Source organism: Neoarius graeffei, chromosome 20, assembly GCF_027579695.1.
Source record: "Neoarius graeffei isolate fNeoGra1 chromosome 20, fNeoGra1.pri, whole genome shotgun sequence".
NCBI lineage: Eukaryota > Metazoa > Chordata > Actinopteri > Siluriformes > Ariidae > Neoarius > Neoarius graeffei.
Genome location: NC_083588.1, coordinates 62549068 through 62574656, shown reverse-complemented (window position 1 = coordinate 62574656; position 25589 = coordinate 62549068). Strand labels below are relative to the sequence as shown.

The 25589-nt window shown below is 38.4% G+C and overlaps 1 protein-coding gene across 3 annotated transcripts; it reads left to right on the top strand.

Moving 5' to 3' along the window:
- The first annotated feature begins 413 nt into the window (after nucleotides 1-413).
- Nucleotides 414-21539, top strand: pheta2 (PH domain containing endocytic trafficking adaptor 2). 3 transcript variants are annotated; one of them, XM_060902173.1, is made up of 4 exons: nucleotides 414-505; nucleotides 13466-13571; nucleotides 16207-16504; nucleotides 17382-21539. In XM_060902173.1, exons 2-4 carry the CDS (start codon nucleotides 13491-13493, stop codon nucleotides 17834-17836), a joined length of 834 nt encoding a protein of 277 aa, XP_060758156.1. In that variant the 5' UTR covers nucleotides 414-505; nucleotides 13466-13490; the 3' UTR covers nucleotides 17837-21539. The 3 variants fall into 3 exon arrangements, with proteins under 3 accessions (XP_060758156.1, XP_060758157.1, XP_060758155.1); XM_060902174.1 differs by lacking the exon at nucleotides 414-505 and adding an exon at nucleotides 6793-6907 and having other exon boundaries at nucleotides 17436-21539; XM_060902172.1 differs by lacking the exon at nucleotides 414-505 and adding an exon at nucleotides 6798-6907.
- The last annotated feature ends 4050 nt before the right edge of the window (nucleotides 21540-25589 follow it).

The following is a 25589-nucleotide window of genomic DNA, read 5'->3' as shown; positions in this document are numbered from 1 at the left end:
GAGCAGTTGAGTCTGCATTTGGGATGAGATTTATTAATAAGAATAGTGGGAAATTGGCATTGCTGTTCTTATAAAAAAAAAAAAACAGAGACAGTGAAGGTCATTTTTTCCAAGGTGGTGTTTCGGTGGTGTTGACAGTGAAAGTCTGTTCAGAAAATCTTTTGGGAAAAGGAACCGAGAAAGTGAATAGGTGACTTTCAGTCACCGGGCTGACCCATGATGACCTGCTGCCTTCATTTTCTGATCACGGCGACTGCAAATACTATTTTACACACATAAATGGTGCTGTGATTTTTTTTGTGCCTTTCTTTTATTGTATATTTTATTCTTGTATACATCCGAGACATTTTTTTTTAACTTAGGAACAAGAAGAGAAGATTCTCAATACAACAATAAGGCAAGCATTACACAGTACAGTAAAAATAAAAAAAGAAACAAGTAATAAGGCAGAAAAGAAGAAGAGTTTCAGCAAAAAAAGAGAAACCTATCCAAATCTTCAAGAAGTGTAAGTAAAACTCTTGCGTTATACTACATCTCTTCACACATTTCTGTCATACAGAAAGCATATCAGTTAGTACTGTAGGTCTAGGTAGAAAAGATTAAAGGATGTGTGTACACATATTGAAATGAATACCTGTTTGCCTGAGACAAAACAAAAAAAATATTTATTGTTAAATATAAATTCCATTAAAATTGACATTTTAGTGGAATTTATATACTATAAATAGTATTTTGCTACTAGTCAAATCTACTCGTGAGTTCAGCATGTTTCCGAGAATACACCACAGGAACGGCCCACTGTCGTACATACTGTACATCTTCAGAGGTCAAAATTTCCTCAAGCTGGATTTGTACTTGATGCTAAATTTGATTACACAGTAGTTTCATTACTTCCAAGTCTCTTTAAAAGTAATTTGACAACACATCTGAGGGAAATGGAGAGATTTATCAGATGATTATGTCTTGTTTTCTACTATCATTTCCCTTGACACAACAATTAACTAGCTAAACTTCTAGCTAGTTTGTAATTACAGTGTGTTTTGTCATATAGAATCTTTTAAACAGTAATTTAACAATATATATACACAAAGTAAATCAGAGCTCAGCATTAACTTTTTAATCCAGTTGTCCAGTCGGACAAGCAGTAAGATTTTTCACTCGTCCTGACCGTAACCTTTTTATTATTACTATGTATTTACTAGTTCAATGAAAGGAAAGTGATTAACAAAGTTTATCAAAAAGCAGGTATAGTTATGATAATGATTGTGCTTTAATGATTTATAATTTTTCAATAAAACTCTAACTGTAACAATAAACAAAAGCTATCCAATGTCCCATTATGGTGCATGTGCTGTTATAACCCATTACCTGAGTTTTAAGAGTTGGGATTAAAATTAAAAGAAAACAAGTTGGACATGATAAGGGGGACAGAATCACATTGTGAATGAAAACAAATCGTAAGTGAGTTTAGCACTGTCATAAAATTCCCGTGAAATATTTTACGACATTTGTGATGGTTAATGTGAACCATACAAAAGAAAAATACAGTAAAAAGTCAGAATGAAATGAAGATTCACCACAGATATTTATTTTACTGAGGTGTTTGATCACCATTTCTCCGATTTCGATGAATTCAAACTATAATAATCTATGATTTGATATTACAATGTGGTTATTTTTACATACACACCTGCCATACTCGGCTTCCACAGAATTTTGTAAAACAATAACACAGCCGGATCATTCAGGGGATTGAACTAGTTTTGTTGGAACTTCATGTAACTCTTGAATAATTACTATGAAAATGCTGATTTTCAACAAATATTCAACTCGTCCCATTGGACACATAGATGTGGATTTGACTTGTCCAGACCAAACATTTGGTTGTCCCAGACAGTCGGACTACCGATAATGTTGAACCCTGGAAATAGTGATATATTAGGTTATAATTTTTTTAATGGTTTCACTGCCATCTTACAGTGAAAAGTACTCACAGCTTCATTGCTTAATTGCTAGCTAACTTGTGATTACAGTCCAAAACAGAATTTTTAAAAATGTAACAACAATATAGCTGAGGGTAATATTCATATGATGGTCCACTGTTATTTTCTTTTATATTTTTCATTAAAAGCACTTACAGCTTCACTTCCTAGCATAAATGCTAGCTGCTTCGTAATTACCATGTAATTACCTCAGTCATAGCCAGTCATTTTTACAGTAATTTACCCAGACATCTGAGGGAAATATTGATATACAGGTAGTCGTCGACTTACGACCTATGCGACTTACGACCGATCGACTTTACGACTGTCTGGTTATGACTGGCAAGTGTTTCCCAGCTGAGCTAGCTGAGCGTACGACAGTTTCCGCCCCAGCTCCCGGCACATGCGCAGTCTCTCTCGTGCTCCCTCGCACACTCCGTCATACAGTTTCCGCCCCAGCTCCTGGTTTATGAAACGAGCAAATCCTCCCGCCAGCCCGAGCGCTGCAACAGCTGATGATGACGTAGACGACCCACAGCCAAGCACCAGTGATGCCAGCGGTCACTAAATTTTGTATTTTGCTATGTTTCAAACTAAAATGTTTTCTATTTTTCACACCTGTATTTTGTATTTTTTGTTTTGCACATATTAAACGAATTGTACTGTACGCAGTGTAGTATGCAGTGTTTGACTTAAACCAAATAATGAGCCAAGGTAATGAAATAAGAAAATGTTAATAAAATAAGACTTTAAGATGATTACAATATCATTACACATCACAATATACTTATGTTCATTTAACATAGGCCGACTTACGACCAGATCGGTTTACGACCGGTTAGTCATAACCAAACGCAGTCGTAAGTCGATGACTATCTGTATTAGATAAATGTCACATTTCCACTGAATTATCTTTTACTTTTATCATTATTTATTTAACAGCTAGTTGAATAAATTGCTAGTTTTCCTACATTTATCTCAATTAGCGCTTCCTAGCATGTTTTCTCACAACTTTAAAGTGCATACCACGGGTAAATTCAGGAGCAAGATCAATGTAATTCTCCTATTTTATATTAAACTTTGGTCAAATATCTGTCACATTTTGCATTTTGTGCAATTTTTTTTTACCTTGCGCAATACCAGAAAAATTCAGTTGAAATCGAGCCATTTGAGGCAAATTGGTCCGCCTCTGAAAAAACTTGGCATTTGGATTTCCCGGGAAACATTGATTTTCGTGACGTCACGTGCGGGACGCCTCCCTCTGAATCCTACGTCAGCGTTGGTTTGTTTATGAGAATACGACCTGGTGGTTTTCTGCAAATTCTTCAACATTATCACGTAATTATTAAAATAGTTAACAGATGTATCATAGGAGGGTGTAGCAACATCAATCTTGATGGGATTAGTACTCATCGTTTCCCAAAAGACCGGACAATGAAAGAGAAATGGGAGCGCTTCGTGCAAGGCACACCCGGAAAAATTGGCTACATGCTACAGACTACAGCATCATATGCAGGGCTCACTTCATAAAGCCTGACGACTTTGAGAACTATTTGCAGTGGGAAATGGGCTTCGCGAGGCAACTTGATCTGAAAAAAGACGCAGTTCCATCTGTCCGAATGCCCAAAGCAACACCGTCTCCATCTGTGTCAGCGTCACCAAAGGAGCCAGCCGTGTTCGTCTCCCCTGACAGAAGGCGAAGTGCCGCATCCACTGAGGCCCTCGAAGCTGAAGACCAAGCAGAGCCGAGAAAAAGACCAAGAAAATCGGCACTTCACAAGTTGACTGTTGCCAGGGTAAGAAATAAGAGAGACTGTACTCTAAATTAGGTGTTCATGTGCTTGTGTGGTACACGGATAATGTTATTTATTGACACACACAAAAGTAAACAACATGAAAGCGCTGGGCGATAATACACTTACTTCACATGTATCAAGGGATAGGGCTTGAGATCTTGGGACCTGTCAAACACCTTAAATGTATATACAACTCTGTTTAGCTGATTCCATGTGTGTAGCTTTGGAAATCTTTCTCCTACAGTAGCCAGTACTCTTCTAAATGAAGAAATATATAAATACATAAGGTGAAGTAACATTGCGCTCAGGTGACAATTCCATGTTTCAATGCAAAGTCGCTAGCTGCTAAACTTGGTCTACACAGGCTGTGCACTGAAACCGTGCAAGCTCTCGCAGCCTGCTGGCGCTTCCGCAGGTGACGTCACGAATCTGGCTCCAGACTCCGTTGGGATTTTTCCAGACACGTTTTGTTACCTCCGCCAAGGAGGTTATGTTTTCGGTAGCATTGGTTTGTTTGTTTGTTGGTTTGTCTGTTAGCAACATTACGGAAAAAGTTATGAACAGATTGCTCTGAAATTTTTTCCAGAGGTGTGACTGGGCACAAGTAACAATCCATTAAATTTTGGCGGTGATCCGGATCACCTTCTGGATCCCGGATTTTTTAAAAAGATTCTTGGCGGAGGTCTGCGCTCTCCGAGTGCTTTTCTAGTTATTTTATTTTTTTCTGCTGTAGACAGATGGCCTTGTGCAAAATTACCCTTCTGGATGAGTGTGTAAAGGGACATACTTTCATGTAAAAAAAACCAAAACCCGAATTTGGTCCAGGATATGCACTTTAACAACTGTGCTCTGTTTGTCTTTCGACATTGGACTTTCATTTGAATTAGAAGATCCAAAAATTTAAATAAAATTTACAATTTTACTTTTTTGAAGATTTTTTCCCCCCACAAAATAAAGTTAAGCATTAGCTACACTAGCATAAGCTAGGCCTAGGGTGGCCAGACGTCCGGCTTTAGGCCGGACCGTCCGTCTTTTCAATGTCTTGTCCGGCGTCCGGTGCAGCATCAAGCCGGACGCACATTTGTCCTCCTTTTAGAGACGATGAGCGGAATTATATAATATCGACTTGCCAGACTGGAAAAGCAGAGTTCTAGAATAACGTTTTGTAGGGAAACTGCAGATCTGTGCTGCACACTAGTAATCTACAATAAAGAGTCTATGGCTCGATGTTTTTTGGCATGCAATGCGAACTCCGCACCGTGAGGCGTTGCGTTCTAGAACGTGTTGCGCTCTATCCTTTGATGATCTTCCTGGCGCGTGCCTAGAGGTTGATATTTCAGTTTTTTTGTACAGTAAAATTCCTCCATGAACATGTCAAAGGCACAGGCTACTTCAAAGAGTCTGACTGTTCTCTCTCTCTCACTCACTCACTCACACACACACACACACACACACACACACACACACACACACACACACACAAAGACATCTACGAATTCTGAAGACACTGAAAGACTGAAGCATGATATACTGTTTTAAAACGTTTTATAATGTTGCTGGTTATGTTGCCTATTTGTTCTTTGAGAATCTACAAATGTTGTGCTTTTTGGTACTCAGCACCTTAAGTTTAATTTCAGTGGTTTGTTAACTCCACAATGTTTTTAATAAATATAAATACTGTGTGTTCTAGCCAATTAAGAGCTAATACATGAATTATAATAAATACTTTGAATGCTGGGCGGCACAGTGGTGTAGTGGTTAGCGCTGTCGCCTCACAGCAAGAAGGTCCTGGGTTCGAGCCCCGGGGCCGGCGAGGGCCTTTCTGTGTGGAGTTTGCATGTTCTCCCCGTGTCCGCGTGGGTTTCCTCCGGGTGCTCTGGTTTCCCCCACAGTCCAAAGACATGCAGGTTAGGTTAACTGGTGACTCTAAATTGAGCGTAGGTGTGAATGTGAGTGTGAATGGTTGTCTGTGTCTATGTGTCAGCCCTGTGATGACCTGGCGACTTGTCCAGGGTGTACCCCGCCTTTCGCCCGTAGTCAGCTGGGATAGGCTCCAGCTTGCCTGCGACCCTGTAGAAGGATAAAGCGGCTTGAGATAATGAGATGAGATGAGACTTTGAATGCTTTGACCTTACTCTTTTTTCCCCACAATCATAATCTTTAACCCTACAAAATTGCGATGTTGATTTCACCAAACTTGAGTGACTTGTATAAAAATAATCCATTCTCAATCTTGCCACTGTGGTTTACATAAAAATTTGAGGGCTATGAATCAGATGGGATTTGCCATTATTCACCCTAAAATTGATTAGAATGCAGGAAATTGCATCTAAGAACAAAATTTTCTGGGGGAGGGCCCCCAGACCCCCCATCTAAATAATGTCCTCCTTTTTGGTGTTATGTTTGTTTTGGACATTTCTTTCTTTTGGACATGCATTTCTGAGGTCTGTATGTTTCCACAATGTTGTGAACGAATATGACTAATGGGTTTATTTTATCCGAACTGATGGCTAATTTATGTATTTTGACAGACTAACTACATGCTACATCTTCCTTTCGTCACTTTAGTCACCATAGCAACAACTATATTAGCATACTGATAAACTAGCATACACAGAGACTTAACTCCGTATTTAGGACAGAAAGTACTACTAATATTACGTTTATTTGTTTATTTTAAACATGTGTGTGCAAAACGGCTCAGAGAAGGAAGAATAAGTGGCTTCTGAAACACCGTTAGCTGTTCTGCTGGCAGCATAGCGGTTTTGGTTACTACCTCAGGAAATGGGTCGGGCAGTCGGGCGCGTTTATTTATATTTCAACACAGGTTTCTGCTCGAAAGGTGCCTCAAATTCCGAATTACTCCATCACTACTACACCACTGCACTCCCTAGCGTGTGACGCAATGACGTTCTACGGCCTACATAGTGCACTTGGTAGTCAACAGACAGCTATTTGGGATTGGACCAGGTGGAGTCAGAACGCCGGTAATATGAAACCTGAAAATATCTTTATTGTTTATCATCAGCTCGTTTAGCGAATCGGGTCATGAAGAAGCCGCTTTTTAATCCGAATTAACTCTTTATATGTTTGAAAATGGCCTTGATGGATATTTAGGGCATAATACAGGTAAGTTTAAACTATCAGGATGTTGTGTTAAAGGGGCCATCCGGTAATTTCCATTGAATTCTAATGGGAAAAGCTTTTCAATTAGTTTATTACATTATATCATAAATGCATCCATGACTCATAACTAATGTTTAATGTTTATTAATGTATGCAGTACTGTGCAAAAGTCAAAGAAATGATGGAGAGCAAATATGCCTTCAAAATGAAATATTTCTACATAAAAATAATATAAAGAGCAGTAAACAGTAATGAATATAACATAGTTGTTGTTGTTGTTGTTGTTGTTGTTGTGATGACTCTTTGCTTTTCTGGTCTCATACAGTTAGGTCCATATATATTTGGACACTGACACAAATTTTGTTTTTTTACCTGTTTACTGAAACATATTCAAGTTATAGTTATATAATGGACATGGACATAAAGTCCAGACTTTCAGCTTTCATCTGAGGGTATCCACATTAAAACTGGATGAAGGGTTTAGGAGTTTCAGCTCCTTAACATGTGCCACCCTGTTTTTAAAGGGACCAAAAGTAATTGGACAATTGACTCAAAGGCTATTTCATGGGCAGGTGTGGGCGATTCCTTCGTTATGCCATTCTCAATTAAGCAGATTAAAGACCTGGAGTTGATTTGAGGTGTGGTGCTTGCATTTGGAAGATTTTGCTGTGAAGAAAACATGTGGTCAAAGGAGCTCTCCGTGCAGGTGAAACAAGCCATCCTTAAGCTGCGAAAACAGAAAAAACCCATCCAAGAAATTGCTACAATATTAGGAGTGGCAAAATCTACAGTTTGGTACATCCTGAGAAAGAAAGAAAGCACTGGTGAACTCATCAATGCAAAAAGACCTGGACACTCACAGAAGACAAGAGTAGTGGATGATTGCAGAATAATTTCCATGGTGAAGAGAAACCCCTTCACAACAGCCAACCAAGTGAACAACACTCTCCAGGAGGTAGGCGTATCAATATCCAAATCTACCATGAAGAGAAGACTGCATGAAAGTAAATACAGAGGGTTCACTGCACGGTGCAAGCCACTCATAAGCCTCAAGAATAAAAAGGCTAGGTTGGACTTTACTAAAAAACATCTAAAAAAAAAGCCAGCACACTGCTGGAAGAACATTCTTTGGACAGATGAAACCAAGATCAACCTCTACCAGAATGATGGAAAGAAAAAAGTATGGCGAAGGCATGGTACAGCTCATGATCCAAAGCATACCACATCATCTGTAAAACACGGCAGAGGCAGTGTGATGGCTTGGGCATGCATGGCTGCCAGTGGCACTGGGTCACTAGTGTTTATTGATGATGTGACACAGGACAGAAGCAGCCGGATGAATTCTGAGGTATTCAGAGACATACTGTGTGCTCAAATCCAGCCAAACTGATTGGTCGGCGTTTCATAATACAGATGGACAATGACCCAGAACATAAAGCCAAAGCAACCCAGGAGTTTATTAAAGCAAAGAAGTGGAATATTCTTTTTTTAAAGATGTTTTTTGGGCTTTTTTCACCTTAGGACAGTGTAGAGACAGGAAATGAGCAGGAAATGACCTTAGGTTGGAATCAAACCCAGGTCCCCAGATTTATGGTATGGTGCCTTATCCACCTGAGCCACCCAGAAGTGGAATATTCTTGAATGGCCAAGTCAGTCACCTGATCTCAACCCAATTGAGCAGCATTTCACTTGTTAAAGACTAAACTTCAGACAGAAAGGCCCACAAACAAACAGCAACTGAAAAGCGCTGCAGTAAAGGCCTGGCAGAGCATTAAAAAGGAGGAAACACAGCGTCTGGTGATGTCCATGAGTTCAAGACTTCAGGCAGTCATTGCCAACAAAGAGTTTTCAACCAAGTATTAGAAATGAACATATTATTTAATTTGTCCAATTACTTTTGAGCCCCTGAAATGAAGGGATTGTGTTTAAAAATGAATGCTTTCTCCCTAGGGTGACCACCTGCTCATAAGCCCAAGGGGGGGCAAGGGGTATGTTTTTGAGGGACAATGTGGGACGGCGCCCCCACTGCGCCGCGCCGGCCGCTGGAAGACTCACAGATAGTGGTTTACCCATTTCTAGCACATACTACCTTACATGGTATATCAATAATACCCTATTCTGCTGTTATTGGTGATGTATGGTCATGAACAGGCCACCAAATGTGTTTTTTTTTTTTAATAAACATAATATTTTGACCATTCAATGACTTGACAGACACACTTCCACTTATGATTTACTGAAGCTACTCAATTTTATTTATTTTCCATTACAATTCATTCACTTTAAATCAATCATAATATAATATTGAGTCTGAGGCTTTGCAGTGCATCAGAACAGCAGGAATAGTGACAAGTCTCCATTTAGTTTTCAGTGGATTAACAGGAATTGTAGTGGCTCAGCACCACAGAAACAGTAGAAAAAAAGTCTCTTAACTCACAACCGCAGTCACTTTGTCAGCTAGAGAGTCGTTTTTAGGTCGGAGGAAAGACGTTTCTTTCTGTTGCACACGTTTCTTGTGAGTCTCCGCGAGCCTGTGTCGTTTCACATCGTATTCCCCGCCATGTCCGACTGAGAAAGATGTTTTGCAAAGGTCACAAAAAGCCCTCTCAGTATCCCCCTCAACCCCTTTCAGCCACAAATATTCATTTTCCCACTCTTTCCTGTACATACACCTTCTCTTTTTAACTGGAGGTGGCGGTGCCTCACCTGCCATCTCCCCGGTACCTTTCTCCATTTTTTAATATGAAAGCAATGCATGCGTTGCACCTGCGTCCCTCGTCACTGTCTGTGCACGTGAGTGCGGTGTCATGGCAACAACAAAAAGTTGACAACAACCAGTCAGTTGTGAGGGGTGTATGGTTTTGTTCTACAGTCTATAGTGGCGACGGTGGTGTGCTGAAATGTCAAGTAATATTCGTTTGGCTGCCTGGGTGGCCCGGGGAGAGCGACATCCCCCTCAGCAAGCATCGATTATGCGGGACACGTTCTGAATTTGCGGGACGCATAAATTCGGCTTCAAATGCTGTACGCGCACGCGCTATGCGGGACAGGTGGTCACCCTATTTCTCCCTCACACCACTTCTGTCATGTCTCGAAGACATCAAGGCCTGGATGGCCTTGAACTTTTTCAATTTTAATGAAAATAAAACAGAAGTAATGGTGTTTGGCCCCAGCGGCTCTTGTGAACCCTCGCCTGTTGATTTGGGCCCTTTGGCAGACTATGTAAAGCCAATAGTCACAAACTTGGGTTTTAAGATGGACAGTGATTTTAAATTGGATCGGCAAATTAGTTCCATAGTGAAGTCCAGCTTCTTTCAAATTAGGCAGCTGGCAAAGGTGAAGCCTTTCCTTGCACAAACGCACTTTGAGACAGTAATCCACGCCTTCATAACATCTCGGCTGGATTACTGTAATGCACTTTATTTTGGAGTCAGCCAGTCCTCCCTCGCACGTCTCCAGCTGGTGCAAAATGCAGCCGCTCGTCTCCTAACTGGAGCACGTAAGAGGGAGCACATAACTCCCATCCTGGCCTCCCTCCACTGGCTGCCTGTGCACTTTAGAGTCCATTTTAAGATTCTTTTATTAGTTTTTAAGTCTTTAAATGGTCTCCCCCCCCACCTTACCTCTCTGAGCTCCTTCAACCCTATGCTCCTGCTCGGTGCCTCAGGCCAGCTGATCTGCTGCTCCTGGAGGTACCGAGGTCCAAACGGAAGCTCAGAGGGAACAGAGCTTTCTCCACTGCTGCTCCAAAATTATGGAACGAGCTACCATTGCACATTAGGCAAGCCTCCTCACTGTCCATTTTTAAAACCAGTCTCAAAACCCATTTTTACTCCTTGGCTTTTAACTCCGCATGAGACTCTGCTCTTGTTTTGGTGTTTTATGGTTTGCTTTTATTTATTGTTTTATTGTTTCTAATTGTTTTTAAAAACAACGAAACAACTGTTCTACTGTCTGTTTTATTTATTTCATTGCTTTTAATTGTTTTATGTCTTTATGTACAGCACTTTGTTTTCAACTACAGTTCTTTTAAAGTGCTATATAAATAAAGTTGAGTTGAGTTAAAAAAATGCTTTAGTTCCTCACATTTTTATGCAATCATTTTGTTCAACCCACTGAATTAAAGCTGAAAGTCTGAACTTCAACTGCATCTGAATTGTTTTGTTCACAATTCATTGTGGTAATGTACAGAACCAAAATTAGAAAAATGTTGCCTCTGTCCAAATATTTATGGACCTAACTGTACATTATAAGGAAATAAGCTGTAGGTTTTACTGAGCATCTTGCAGAACCAGCCACAGTTCTTCTGGACACTTTGACTGTCACACTCACTTCTTCATTTTGCCCCAAAACCCAGCAGCCTTCATTATGTTTTCTTTTTTAATCTGAAAAGTGGTTTTGTATTTAGATTCAGCAAACAGTTATTACATAACCCTAATTAAACATTATGTCCTTCTTTTATTTTCCTGATTAAATGTGACATTTTACACACGGGGGCGGCACGGTGGTGTAGTGGTTAGCGCTGTCGCCTCACAGCAAGAAGGTCCGGGTTCGAGCCCTGTGGCTGGCGAGGGCCTTTCTGTGCGGAGTTTGCATGTTCTCCCCGTGTCCGCGTGGGTTTCCTCCGGGTGCTCCGGTTTCCCCCACAGTCCAAAGACATGCAGGTTAGGTTAACTGGTGACTCTAAATTGAGCGTAGGTGCGAATGTGAGTGTGAATGGTTGTCTGTGTCTATGTGTCAGCCCTGTGATGACCTGGCGACTCGTCCAGGGTGTACCCCGCCTTTCGCCCGTAGTCAGCTGGGATAGGCTCCAGCTTGCCTGCGACCCTGTAGGACAGGATAAAGCGGCTACAGATAATGAGATGTGATTTTACACACGTGTGTGTGTGTGTAAAATGCACCGTGTTTAATTATTTTACCTTACACCACAGTGCTGTTCAATTCCGAATCCTGATTGGTCAGAAGGTGTTGATTAGTTTTCTATAACAGCAGCTCTGACAGTAGTGCAGGCTTATATTAACACACTCGTTCAAATACCGGTATGTTATCATTTCTATAGTAAGAGCTCATTCACTGGGACTCATGTGCCACAAAACTTAGTCTAAGACTTATAATAAACAGATAAAACAAATGTGTTGCTATTTAACAAAGAAACAAAATGTGTGTAATTGTAATTGTTGATATGGTGAAATAAGGTGATGTTTGTTTAACAAGCCGTAACTTCTTCAGGACAGAGGAGTTTACACTTATTTACTTATTCACTCATTTTATTTAATAATAATAAGAGTTTATTGCTGTTTATAGCTGCTGTAACATAAGTGAGAATGAGAACGAAGTTGTTTAATTTGATGTGGTATAAGAGCAATAAAACACTTTGGGTCATGCTATGTTAAGAAAGTAAACAATCTGAGTACACTTTTCTGCCTTTCTTTTATTCTTTACATACTGTATTTTGCATATCTATAGTTTAGTTTAGTATTTCATCTTATAAAATCATATAAATGTTATAATTTATGCATATACTTTAAAGCAGCAGTTCTCAAAATGGAGTGCAGGTAGCCACAGGAGCACATGAAGCATAGCCAGGTCCACAGTATTTATTTTAAAAATAATCTTTCATTACACCATTGGAAATACACTCACCGGCCACTTTAATAAGAACTTGTTCTAAGATCCCTGTTCTTGGCTGAAGGACTGGAACCCAATGTGTTCTTCTGCTGTTGCATGCTGAGATGCTTTTCTGTTCACCACAGTTGTAAAGACTGATTATATGCGTTACTATATCCTTCCTGGCAGCTCAAACTGTTCAATCTGTCCATTTTCCTCTGACCTCTCTTATCAACAAGGCGTTTGTTTCCACCCACAGAACTGTCGCTCACTCACTCGATGATTTTTGGTTTTTGCACCATTTTTTTCTGTGTAAACTCTAGAGACTGTTGTGTATGAAAACCCCAAGAGATCAGCAGTTTCTGAAATACTCAAACCAGCAGTCCATCTGGCTCAAACCAACACCCATACCACAGTGAAAGTCAGTCACACTTTGAGATCACAATTTTTCCCATTCTGATGTCTGAACACTGTGAACATTAACTGAAGCTCTTGATTTGTATCTGCATGATTTGATGCATCAAGGGATCGGCTGATTAGAGAACTGCATCAAACAGAACACCAGCTGGATGTATGGGTGTTCCTAATAAAGTGACCTGTGAGTGTATACTTCTATTATCAAAAGATATGATGATAGTTATTACTGAGTTGGAATATCACCATTACATTCACATTACCGAGCTGATTTGACTCAAAATAGCCCCAAAACAAGCCAGCCTATTTAACATAATATCATCGAATATAAAACCCGAATGCTGGTGGAAAAATGAACCTGATATTTAAATATCTGTTATGATTATAAAATAACTCTGTACGAAGTGTTAGGGTCTATGGAATTTACAGTTTGTGAACCCCTGCTATAAAGCATCTGTGTTAATACACACTGATTGTCCAAATTCATCATGTGTTCGTTTTTATTTTTATTTTTGCCTTTTGTATGTCTTTTTCAATAAGTTCACATGATCCAGGTGGCGCTGTGATGAAGATCCATCGGAGAATCTTAACCCACTACCTGTCCTGCACCTCACCGGTGGATAAAGAAGGATATCTTTATAAAAAGGTTAGGATCATTAACAGTGTGTCATGTCCTGCTTCGTTACTCGAATTATATCCAATACAAGCCAAAGTGATCTTATAACTTGTGCAGTTTGTATGCTGCGAAACTGAAGGCTGTAACTGTAACTGAAGGCTGTAACCAACCACAGATGTGCAAAATTATCACACCCCAAACTGAAGGACTGGATAGATTTGTGGTTTGTAATTAGTACGAGGGTATGCAAGCGTGATCATTTGCCCTCATTACTGTCCTCTTTTTGTATTAATAAAACCAAGCTAAATTTACAATTGAGGTCTTGTGCATGACTCTAAAATCACTTCCTGATGTATTCCATCCTGTATTTTTCCCTCTCCAGGTTACATTCTGAAAAACCTGTTCTCCTCCTTCATGTACAGCTCGTTTTTCACCATTCTGCATGCTTTGCATATTCAGCTCAGTAGATCTAGCGCACATTAAAGGGCGTGTCTGTTTATAAAACCTGGTCTGACGCAATAATTGAGCGAGTCTTTGATTATGTCTCATGTGACATTTGGTAAGTGACGGGAGAGGAAATGTTCTGTAGTAACCTCCTCAGTCCTTTACACTGAAAAATCTTGTTGGTCGTGAACGTGGTTATAAGTTCTATCAGTTCAGCCACACACACACACACACACACACACACACACACACACACACACGACCGAACAGGTTAGCACTGGGAGTTTATTATTATTATTATTATTATTATTATTATTTCTCTTGGAGATTTGGATATATTTTGATCCAGCAGGCTTTTATTTCTATTACAGTAAGTTATATTATTCTGCTAAAAATTTTGTCAATATGTGCTTTTTCTTGCATAGTAAATTGTTTAGCTAATCAAAGCTCATTTAAGAAAATTTAAATTAGAAATGTGTGTATGTGTGAACTGAGCAATGTTTTTGGAGAAAAATGACCTGGATCTAATCTCACAATCTTGATCCTGATACTAAAACTGCTAAATCTCAGATTTATTACGATTTAAAAACAGCTTACTACGATACCTTCTTTTTTATTTGTTTTGTCCAGGACGCTGAGGAAAGTGTAATAAGTGTAATAAGAACATGTTGCGGGCGGCACGGTGGTGTAGTGGTTAGCGCTGTCGCCTCACAGCAAGAAGGTCCGGGTTCGAGCCCCGTGGCCGGCGAGGGCCTTTCTGTGCGGAGTTTGCATGTTCTCCCCGTGTCCGCGTGGGTTTCCTCCGGGTGCTCCGGTTTCCCCCACAGTCCAAAGACATGCAGGTTAGGTTAACTGGTGACTCTAAATTGACCGTAGGTGTGAGTGTGAATGGTTGTCTGTGTCTATGTGTCAGCCCTGTGATGACCTGGCGACTTGTCCAGGGTGTACCCCGCCTTTCGCCCGTAGTCAGCTGGGATAGGCTCCAGCTTACCTGCGACCCTGTAGAAGGATAAAGCGGCTACAGATAATGAGATGAGAAGAACATGTTGCTCAAAAGAATAACATGAAGTTTATTTTCCCAGGACAGCAAATTCCTCTCTGCAATTTATTATATTATATTATATTATATTATATTATATTATATTATATTATATTATATTATATTATATTATATCAAATACATGCAGGTTAGATACAGTGGGGCCACTATAATTGGCGCAAGCTGTAGTGGTTTCCTCGCTATGGCAAAGCTAAATAAATTAACAGCAGGTTTTTAAAATTTTATCTAAGAACAGCACATTGGACTTTTTATTTATTTATAGTTACAGTACATTTAATGTTGTTGAATAGCCACGAAACAGGTCCGTTTCCATATTACTATAATTAACAGTTATTCCGCGAAATTGAGTTGTACATGAGCTGATGGCCGACGAGGCGCGTGGCACCGAATTGTCTATAAGCTGTGTACGACGAGACTGAGTGGAATAACTGTTTTATTCTATCCACATTCACTGGATTTTGAGAAATGGAGCATTTTTATTTTTAGCAAATTTGATAAATAAAAACTTTATACAAAATGTCCAACAGAATCATTTCCACTTAGAATGTAAACAAACCGGCGAAATGACAGAAGCAATTTGTGAAAAATGCAATAATAATAATTCTTGACCAACAAAAAAAAGATACGTTCTTACTATCAAATACTTTTATTCCATATTTTGTTGCTTTTTTTGTATTTTTTGGAGTTTTGTTTTGAATTACAGTTTTTATTTCATCTTCGGTTGGTTCAGCAACACGTTCCACCATTTTTTTTCTCGACTCAAAGTATACGAACTGATATCCTAGTAGTAGAGTAGCCAATCAGAGCGCACAATTGCTCATATCCAGTGAATGTGGATAGAATAAATATAATTATAGCAGCTACAAACAATCAATTTTCTCACTAGACTTTCTTTTCCTCTCTCTCTAAGTTACTCAAAAAAAAAGCACAGCTTGGCATGTTAGGAAACTGCGAAGCATAAACTCCTGTCTTCCTGATTCTTTCTTTTGTCATAAAACGTAAAGTTACAGCTTTACCTCTGACAGTTACAAATTGTTGACACTTGAGTCTCGTTGAACATCACTTCCTTCTTTAATTTTTTTGTTTTTAATCTGTTTATCTATCTATCTGATGAATTTTCTTCCCTCCGTGTGTGTGCGCGTGTGTGTGTGTGTTACTCAGAGAGGTAGAAACAAGTCGTACCTGCGCCGCTGGTTTGTTCTGAAAGGGAACTTGCTGTTCTATCAGGAGCGTCCGGCTGACCGTGGCCTGCTCGGTGTGATTGTGCTCGAGGGCTGCATCGTTCAAACTGGAGATTCAGACGTCTCATTCTCTCTGGTGTTCACCGGCCCGGGCCTTCGCTCCTATCAGCTCGCCGCAGACGATCAGCTGAGCCAGAAGAGCTGGGTGAACGCTCTCCTGTCAGCCAGCCACATCTACATCTCACTGCTTGTCAGAGACCTCGCACAGCTTTACGAAGGTTAGCAACAAGAACCTCTGGATTACATGAGTAATAATATAACATTATGATCAGGTTATAGTTTATTAACCTACTAGTCTGACATTTGCTCAAAGCTGATTTTTGGGTTTCAAATTTGTGGGTTTCTGAGCTAAAGTTGCCGATTTAACATTCATGAGATTAAGTTCCTTCAGTTTAAGTCCCTGGGCTAAAGCACCAAAACTTCCCTTTTTGTTTCTGGGTATAAGTTCCTGGGTAAAATTTCCTGGGGCTAAGACTCTGAGCTAATGTACCTGGGTTTAAGTTTCTGGGTTAAATCTCTGGATGTAAGTTCTTGGCCTAGAGTTACTGGGCTAACGTTCTTGGGCTAAGGTCTGAGGTTGAAGTTCCATCACCAGTGTTCCTGAACTTAAGTTCCTGGACTGAAGTTCTTGGTCTAAAAGTCCTGAGATAAAGTTCCTTGGTTTAAGACCCTGAGCTAATGTACCTGGATTAAGTCTTTGGATGCAAGTTCTTGGCTAAAGTTCTTAGGAAAATATTTCTGGGTTCATGTTCCTGGGCTAAGTTCTTAGGTTAATGTTTCTGGGCTGAAGTTCCTGGGCTAAAGTTCTTGGGCAATGTTCTTAGGTTAAAGTTCTTGGGTTAAAGTTCCTGGACTGAAGTTCTTGGGCTGAAGTTCCTGGGCAACGTTCTTGGGCTAAAGTTCCTGGGCTAAAGTTCCTGGGCAATGTTCTTAGGTAAAAGTTCTTGGGGTAAAGTTCATGGGCTAATAGCTGTGCTGACATTCTTGGGTTAAAGCTCCTGAGCTAAAGAACCAGTTCTAAAGTTCTCATGGTGCCATAAAAAGAGAAATGGCTTTGATTTTATTCTCTTTTTATTTCCTCTCTTTTTAAAACAGAAGTTAAAGAAGGAAAAAGCCTCGGCAATTCTTCTCATTCTTTCACATCGACAGATTCCTGTATGAAAATGTCCAGCTCCGTCATCGCCGCTTTCTACGCAGGATCACCGCATTTGGCTCAGCATTCGGCGCCGACGCATAGAGATGCAAGAAGCTATAGTGCAAGCCACGCCTACCCTGGCCACCACACCCACCACGTTCCATCTGTGCCGATCAGATCAGTGAATAAACGATCACCAAAACACTGGCCCAAAAGAAATGCTCATGTCACACCTCTAAATGGCCCTGCCCCAAAGTACGGGGAGTGGCCATTAGTCGGATTCGACCCAATGGACGAATTCGTTAAACTTCATGAATATTACGGAAATGAGGTGAAGCAGGTGAGAGCTGATTGGCTGAAGAAGAAACAGCAAGAGGCGGGCCATATCGAAGAGGATCTTATTGATCTCGGGTGATTTAACTGATCTGGATTTCACGTATACCGGATCTGTCTCAGTGTGAAATAACGAATTCTTCAATGACAAGATCTACATACATACAGTGTCGTATTAATGTTTGATAACCAATCCACTCTGATTTTTAGACTCAGCTGTGTACAACCTCACTTTTATTATATGTAATGATTTCAGAATATTTTAAATACTGCAGTGAGATTCTGATGAAGCATTCTCAGGCAACAGAAAAGAGAAGGTGATACTAAAGAAGTACCAAGGAAGTGAGAAGAGATTCTAGTTGTGCTTCAACTTTTACAGAAAATGATCCTGAAGATTTCTTCTCTTCCTGTTTTGAATGCCTCACCACAATTCACTTCTTGATTTCTGTTCTTAAAAACAACAAGAAACTAGAAATGCAAAGACTGACCAACTTCAATTTGTAAATTTTTCTTCAGCCCCAAACTATAGTAGACCAGACAAGACATAGATTACATACGATTCGGATGACGATCACATGATTTTTATACATGGTAATGCTTTTCAAGAAGGTTCCCTTAACTGGTATTATTTAACATGTAACCATGAACTTCAGCATTAATACACCATCAGTAAGATTAGCAAAGTAACTCACACTTGTAATACACAACATGCAATGAGAGAAGGAAGGGTTAAATAAACTAGCGTACATTATTAACGGCAATCCATGAAGCGATGCCAGGTGTCCAAACAAGCTCCAGCGTGGCAACATGAAAACAGGACAAACCATAATCATAAGACAGAAAAAAAAACCCCTCCACAGGTGGTTCAAAAACTAGAACATACAGTACCAGTCAAAAGTTTGGACACACCTTCTAATTAAATGGTTTTTCTCTATTTTTATGAATTAAAAGTCACTTCATGTCTTAAAGTAATGATGGATGTCGTTGTTCGGTTCTTGACATAATATGGATTACTACAGTTGTGTAATAGGGCTATTTACTGTATTTTTATTATTTGTTATTTGATCTTAAATGCATTAAGAAGGCAAGAAATTCCACTAATTATCTTTTGACGAGGCAAGCCTGTTAACTGAAAAACATTCCAGGTGACTACTTCATGAAGCTGTTTAAGATAATACCAGTAGTGTGCAAAGAGTCATCAAGGGAAATGCTGGATACTTTGAAGAATTAAATAATATTGGCTGGTGTTGAGTGGTATATCAGATATCTTCCATTCAGTTAGCATGATACTGAACGAGTGGAAGATGAGTAGTTGAATGGAATATATCTGATATAACATGAAAAAATGCCAGCCGATATTATTATTATTATACATACACATTCCTTTCGGATGTTCAATGCGTCTTTATCTTTCAATATTCTCTCAAAATCTTCTGTATTTAATGAAGCAAACCTGGCGGCCATGTTTGTTTACAAATTGTCATAGTCGCTCGCTTGCGCTGAAGTTTTACGTCTCTGATGTGTGACGTCATGTTGTCTTGACAACCATGCAATATTGTAAACGATATTCAACGCTCATTCTCCTTTGGGTAGAGTGACGTAATGCACGTAGGATAAGTGATATGCTAACAATATTGCATGCTATCAAACCAAATTAATGAAGCCTGCTAGAAGGGAATAGAACACATTTTTATTCCATTGAAAAAGTGTCCTGTATGTATAATAATCTAAGATCTCAAACATTAGCACTTTTTTGTTTACCACATAATTCCATACATGTTCCATATGTTATTTCATAGTTTTGATGTCTTCATTACTGTTCTACAATGTAGAGAGTAGTCACAATACAGAAAACTTACGAATGAGTAAAGTAGGGGTCTACAAACTTTTGACTGCTACTGTACAAATTCAAACAAACTAAATAAGGCCTAACTAAACATGGAGCGGGTGAACACAATAGGGCAACTAACCAATGACAGGACTAAGGCAGAGACAGGACCAAAACAGAGACATGGCAAAGTAAAATAAAAGGCATGACGTGATTATAGCACTTGTCAAGCTCAGAACTGAGAGAGAAAGGAACTTCTTGACTCATTAAATTATTGAAGAATAATAATAATAAACCAAATATGAAAAATAATAAACAACTGCATTTACCAATGAGTAAAATTAAGCACACAGGAATGCCTTAATGAAGGCGTTAATGTAGGTATTAACCAACAAAATTGATGCCAAGCCAGAATCAGGTTTTAATATTTATATTGTACCTGTAGATCAGAGTTCAGCAAGTTGTCAACATTTACTTTCTGTACATGCTGTAATTAAATTTATCTGGGCTTGAATAAACCGTCAGTGCAGGTGTATTTCATTATCACTGAAACTAACGTCAGTTAGTACATGTGTTAATTTAGCTGTTATTACCACTTATGGTTTATTAATTCTTAAATTCATGGCTTGTTAATGTTAATATATTCCAGGGAGTAACTACAGTAATAATTGTAGTTGTAGCAGCATTTAAGAACACAAAGTGTGGACATTTTGGACCAAATATGTATATATGGTGCACAGATGGTGTTCATAATCCATATATTTCAGAGCAAGAGTATGTAATGATTGAGGCATGCAGTTTGCACAGTGCTAAATTGGTAGCTATAACCTTTAATCAAATAGTTAATAGATATTGTCACTGCCTAAAAGTGGAGCTCTCGATAAGTGTAAAATGTGTTAGTAAATAATCCTACGTGATGTTTTTAAAAGCAAATTAAGAATAAGCACAAGAGGGGTGGGGGGAAAAAACATCTGTCTTATTTAAATAAAAGATACAAATTTCGTTCTCTGGTGGCCAAGTGTTCATAAGATACTTTGCCTTGCACTTACAATCGGGTTCCCTGTGGTGGTACAGGTATATCGCAAAAGCCATCAAAAATCACGTCGATGCATTACCAAATTCTCTTAAGTATGGAGCTTCACACATGGGGAGCTTGACTACATTATAGAAATAAAACTTTTGGCCAAATCACTCCTTTAACCAAGTTTCTATGTAAAAGATACGATTAAGGCCAGATTCCTTTAATGTACAGTATTAAATTTATGAAACCAGTCCAAACTTAGAACCCTTCTGTTCCTGTACTTCAGTATTACTGAGAAAGTTGATGCTAAAGCTCATTATAGAGGATTTTTTTCATTTACATTAATGTTAATAATTAATATTATAGAATAACCATTGAGAGTCACCTCTCCATAGAACTTATTGTATACCTCATATCTGATGCTTGATAAACATTTAAATGTACATCATTAAGCTTTCCTTCTCTACTTCTACTTCATGCTCCTTAGTCTGTAGCTTTATGCCTTTCTTGATCACTTATTGAAAGATTGACGATATATTTTTACATTATCGTGTATTTTTTCTGTTGTACAATAATGAAATCATCATATGCAGTTTAATATGAGCTGTATAAGTATAACTGGCTGTTAAAGTCTGAAATGCAAGCCATAGTCTGTATATAATATAATTTTTGGTGAAAGCAATGTGTGAAGATGATTTAATGGCCAACAGGGGGCACTATTCTCTCTGAATATGGGTTATTAGCTCAGGTTTACCTGCTAAAACGTAAATTAACCAAATGGAATATATGAATGAAACTGATTTAGTCAGTTTTATGATATCCATCCTTTTCTCTTTCCCCCCTTCTTTTTAAATAAATGATATTATTGTAAACTACCTTTTTTAACCTCATTGCAATAAAATAGCACAAAAATATCAGTAAACTTCATATAAAGTTCTGAGTTGTGTCTTTCTTTCAGCGGTAAATGCAGATTTTGAGCGTTTTAATATTTATGAGAAAAAAGTTATAATTCCTGAATTAATTGGAGTTCTTATTTCATCGCTGAATATGTTTATATAAAAAAAATTGATTTGATTCAAGTGCAAGTGATATGATAAAACTCATTTTAGTCCATCAGTTATATAGCAAGAGCAGTAAAGGTCATGATCATTTAAGAATATGATTTAAATTCCTCTCAGAAACCCTAAGAAGTTAGCTCATGTTCCTTAACTAGCTAATTTGAGCTATAGAAATTATTAGTATTTATGAATACAACTTAAATTCCTGTCAGAAATCCTGTAAGGATAACTCGCATCATGTCTTGCTAGCGAGCTTGAGCTGTGAAGATTATTAGCATTGATAAATATGACAAATTCCTGTTAGAAATTTGCTAAGGGGAGATCATTAATGCTATCTCGTTAGGTAGTTTGAGCTGTAGAAGTTACTAGCATTATTAGAATTTATACAGTAAATATGATTTAAATTCCTCTCAGAAATCCTGAAAAGTCAGCTCATGTTATCCAGCTAGCTAGTTTTAGTTATGTAAATTGTTAGCATTTAGGAATATGACTTAAATTTCTCTCAGAAATCCTGTGATTGTAGCTAATGTTATCCAGCAAGCTAGTTTTACCTATGGAGAATACTAGCATTTAGGAATATGACTGAAATTCCTCTCAGAAGTTCTGACAAATCAGTTCATGTTATCTTGTTAGCTGGTTTTAGCTATGGAGATTATTAGCATGTATGAATATGACTTAAATATCTGTCAGAAATCCTGTAAGGAGTACTCACTAATGCCATCTTGCTAGGTAGTTTGCGCTGTGGAGATTATTAGCATTTATACAGTAAATATGACTTAAATTCCTCTCAGAAATCCTGACAATTGGTCGGCTCATGTTACCCAGCTAGCTAATTTTAGCCATGTAGATTGTTAGCATGTATGAATAGGACTTAAATTCCTGTCAGAGATCCTGTGATAGTAGCTCTTGTTCACCAGCTAGTTTTATCTGTGGGGAGTATTAGCATTTAGGAATGTGACTTAAATTCCTCTCGCAATTCCTGACAAATCAGCTCAAGTTATCCTACTAGCTAGCTTTAATTGTGGAGATTATTAGCATTTATATGACAAATTTATCTCATAAGGTCTGTGAGAATAGCTAACTTACCTAGCTACCTAGCTTCGGATATAGCATTTATGAATATGACTTAAATTCCTGTCAGAAATCCTGTACAGATAGCTCACTTATTATATCTTGCTAGGTAGCTTGAACTGTGGAGATTATTAGCATTGATAAATATGACTTAATTTACTCTCAGAAATTCTGGCAAGTCAGTTTATGTTATCCTGCTAACTAGTTTTAGCTATGGAGAGTATTAGCATGTATGAATATGACTTAAATTCCTGTCAGAAATCTGCTAAAGAGAGCTCACTAATGCTAACTTGCTAGGTACTTTGAGCTGGGGACATTATTAGCATTATTAGCATTTATAAAGTAAATATGACTTAATTCCTCTCAGAAATCCTGACACATCAGCTCATGTTATGGGCAATTCCATGTAAATGTCAACCTCACCATGCAAAAATAAAGCAACATGTAATACATCAAAACCACTCCCAGAGATATCACCTAGGCCTGTATTTTACAGATGTGAATAAGTTGAACCAATTTGTAACCAACTTAATATGTCACTGTCAGTCTTTCTTTTTTATAATGTAAAACCCAAGCTAAAATCAACTTTGATCATGTACAATTTTATATTATTGCCACAAGCCACAGAAATGTATGCTAAAATCCACAAAACAGCAAAACAATAGCCATCCTAAATATTATTTAAGAACTTTGATAGTTTTAGCTGATATTTAGAGAGTTTTTCAAAGGGTTATGGTGGTTAAATTGCTGATTTTCTAAACATATGCCATGTCTATTTCAGACACGTCACATCCATAACGGAATTTCGTCGCATCCATAACGCTGACTTTTCCTTCCAAAACTCTGCATGAAATACAAAATATTTTAAACAAAGATTTTTTAATATTCACCTTGGACCCCTCTATCAAATGGATATCTCCATTTCGACATTAGGTTTACAATTTCACAGAGTTTGATAAAAATGAACAGTCACCCAAGAAAAGTGATACTTTTTCTGTCACATCCATAACGCATCTTTTATTGGCATTTTCTGGCATGCCCTAGATGTACTATGGGAATTGTTCTTGTTCTATCACTTCTCCAGTATGGTACAGCCTTAAAATATGCAACACCTGTTTAAATACTGGGAGACAATAAAACATGCACTGGGTCATTTGTTGCCATTTTGAGTTCAAGTGTCACGTCCATAACGCTGGAATTGCTCTAATCCAGCTAGGTAGTTTTAGTTATGTAGATTGTTAGCATGTATGTGACAAATTCCTCTCAGAAATCCTGTGATGGTAGCTTGTTAGCCAGCTAGCTAACTTTAATTGTGGAGATTATTAGCATTTATATGACAAATTTATCTCATTTGGTCTGTGAGAATAGCTAACTTGTTATCTAGCTACCTAGCTTCAGATAGAGATTAGCATATGAATATGACTTAAATTCCTGTCAAAAATCCTGTACAGATAGCTCACTTATCATATCTTGCTAGCTAGTTTGAGCTGTGGAGACTATTAGCATTGATAAATATGACTTAATTTACTCTCAGAAATCCTGACAGACCAGCTCATGTTATCCTGCTAGCTAGTTTTAATAGATATTATTCTGCTATGCTAGTTTAATAGATATTATTAGCATGTATGATTATCACTTAAAACCCTCTCAGAAAACCTGTCAGGATTCCTGTTCTCACTTAATATTATATTGTTAAATTATATAATGTTATAAAGAGGGGCTAACTATTCAGTAGATTCTGTATTTTTGTTTTCACATATTTTTTTTAACTATCAGTGCAGTAATTGCACACGATTTGTTGCTTTTGAGACCAAGCCATAGTTACAAAGGGACATAACAAAAATAAGCCTCTAGTACAGCGAGTGACATCTGCAAAATATTGAGACGTCAAAGGTTAAACATGGAGGTCAGAGGTCACAGGAAATATGAGACAGGTGGCAATGGAGATGCTATTGTGCAGCAACGTTTCCTCTAGTTTTTTCATTCCACTCCCACCTGCCAAGCTCCAGGGAGGAATTTTGGGCCACATGACATGATTGTTTGCATGGCTCTACACTGAGAGGAAGATGAGATAGATTCGTGACTTGATAATAAACATTACACGTGTGTTTATGGAAAATGCAAAGAGGTCACCCTGTGGTAATGATCAATGCTATTCAAGTCTTATTAAGGAGAATGAAGACAAAGAGACTCGCAAGTGGTTTGTTTTGCAATTTTTGGTGCTTCTCATAAGCCTGCACACACAACACACCCCTGAGGAACTCCTGCAGTCACCACAGTCTCTCCTTGATATTTCCTTCGTTCGTTTGTCTCGGCTAATCCTCACTGCCATACACAGCTGTGGCCGGCTTCACACTACCACAGATCAACTTTCACTCCGAGAGAGAGAGAGAGAGAGACCCTGAATATGGACACAGCCATAGGAGGGATGTTCGTCTGTGTCTCTATACTGGGAAGGGCATTAAACCTATTTTGGATTGGGACACACTTAAGAAGTAGCCACTAAGTACAGGCATTATCCCCAGGGTACAGGTCACTATTTGTGTGGAAATGCATTTAAATTAACATCAGAAAAGTCTGAATTTTTGGATAAATAACAATGATAATTATCTCATAAGCAACTGGGCTTTATTATTAAATAAAGTAATAAAAACACTCAATTATTCTTGGACAGTTGCATGTATGTTTTGGAAATTTTCCAAGAGTCTGTTCCTCACCACTTACATTTTTGTGTAAATAGCATTGGCTTTTTCTTCCTGAAGCATTACACAGTCTTCACACTTTGTGTTTGAAATTTAACTAATCATATCTTTAATAAAGCGCAAGAAGCTGTGAGATATGAGATCACTATCCAAGG

Excerpts from the sequence above, each read along its gene's own strand:
- pheta2 (XM_060902173.1), top strand. The coding sequence starts at position 13,491 with ATGAAGATCCATCGGAGAATCTTAACCCACTACCTGTCCTGCACCTCA. Across the intron at positions 13,572-16,206 it reads AAGGATATCTTTATAAAAAG|AGAGGTAGAAACAAGTCGTA; the intron begins GTTAGGATCATT and ends TGTGTTACTCAG. Across the intron at positions 16,505-17,381 it reads CCTCGCACAGCTTTACGAAG|AAGTTAAAGAAGGAAAAAGC; the intron begins GTTAGCAACAAG and ends TTTTTAAAACAG.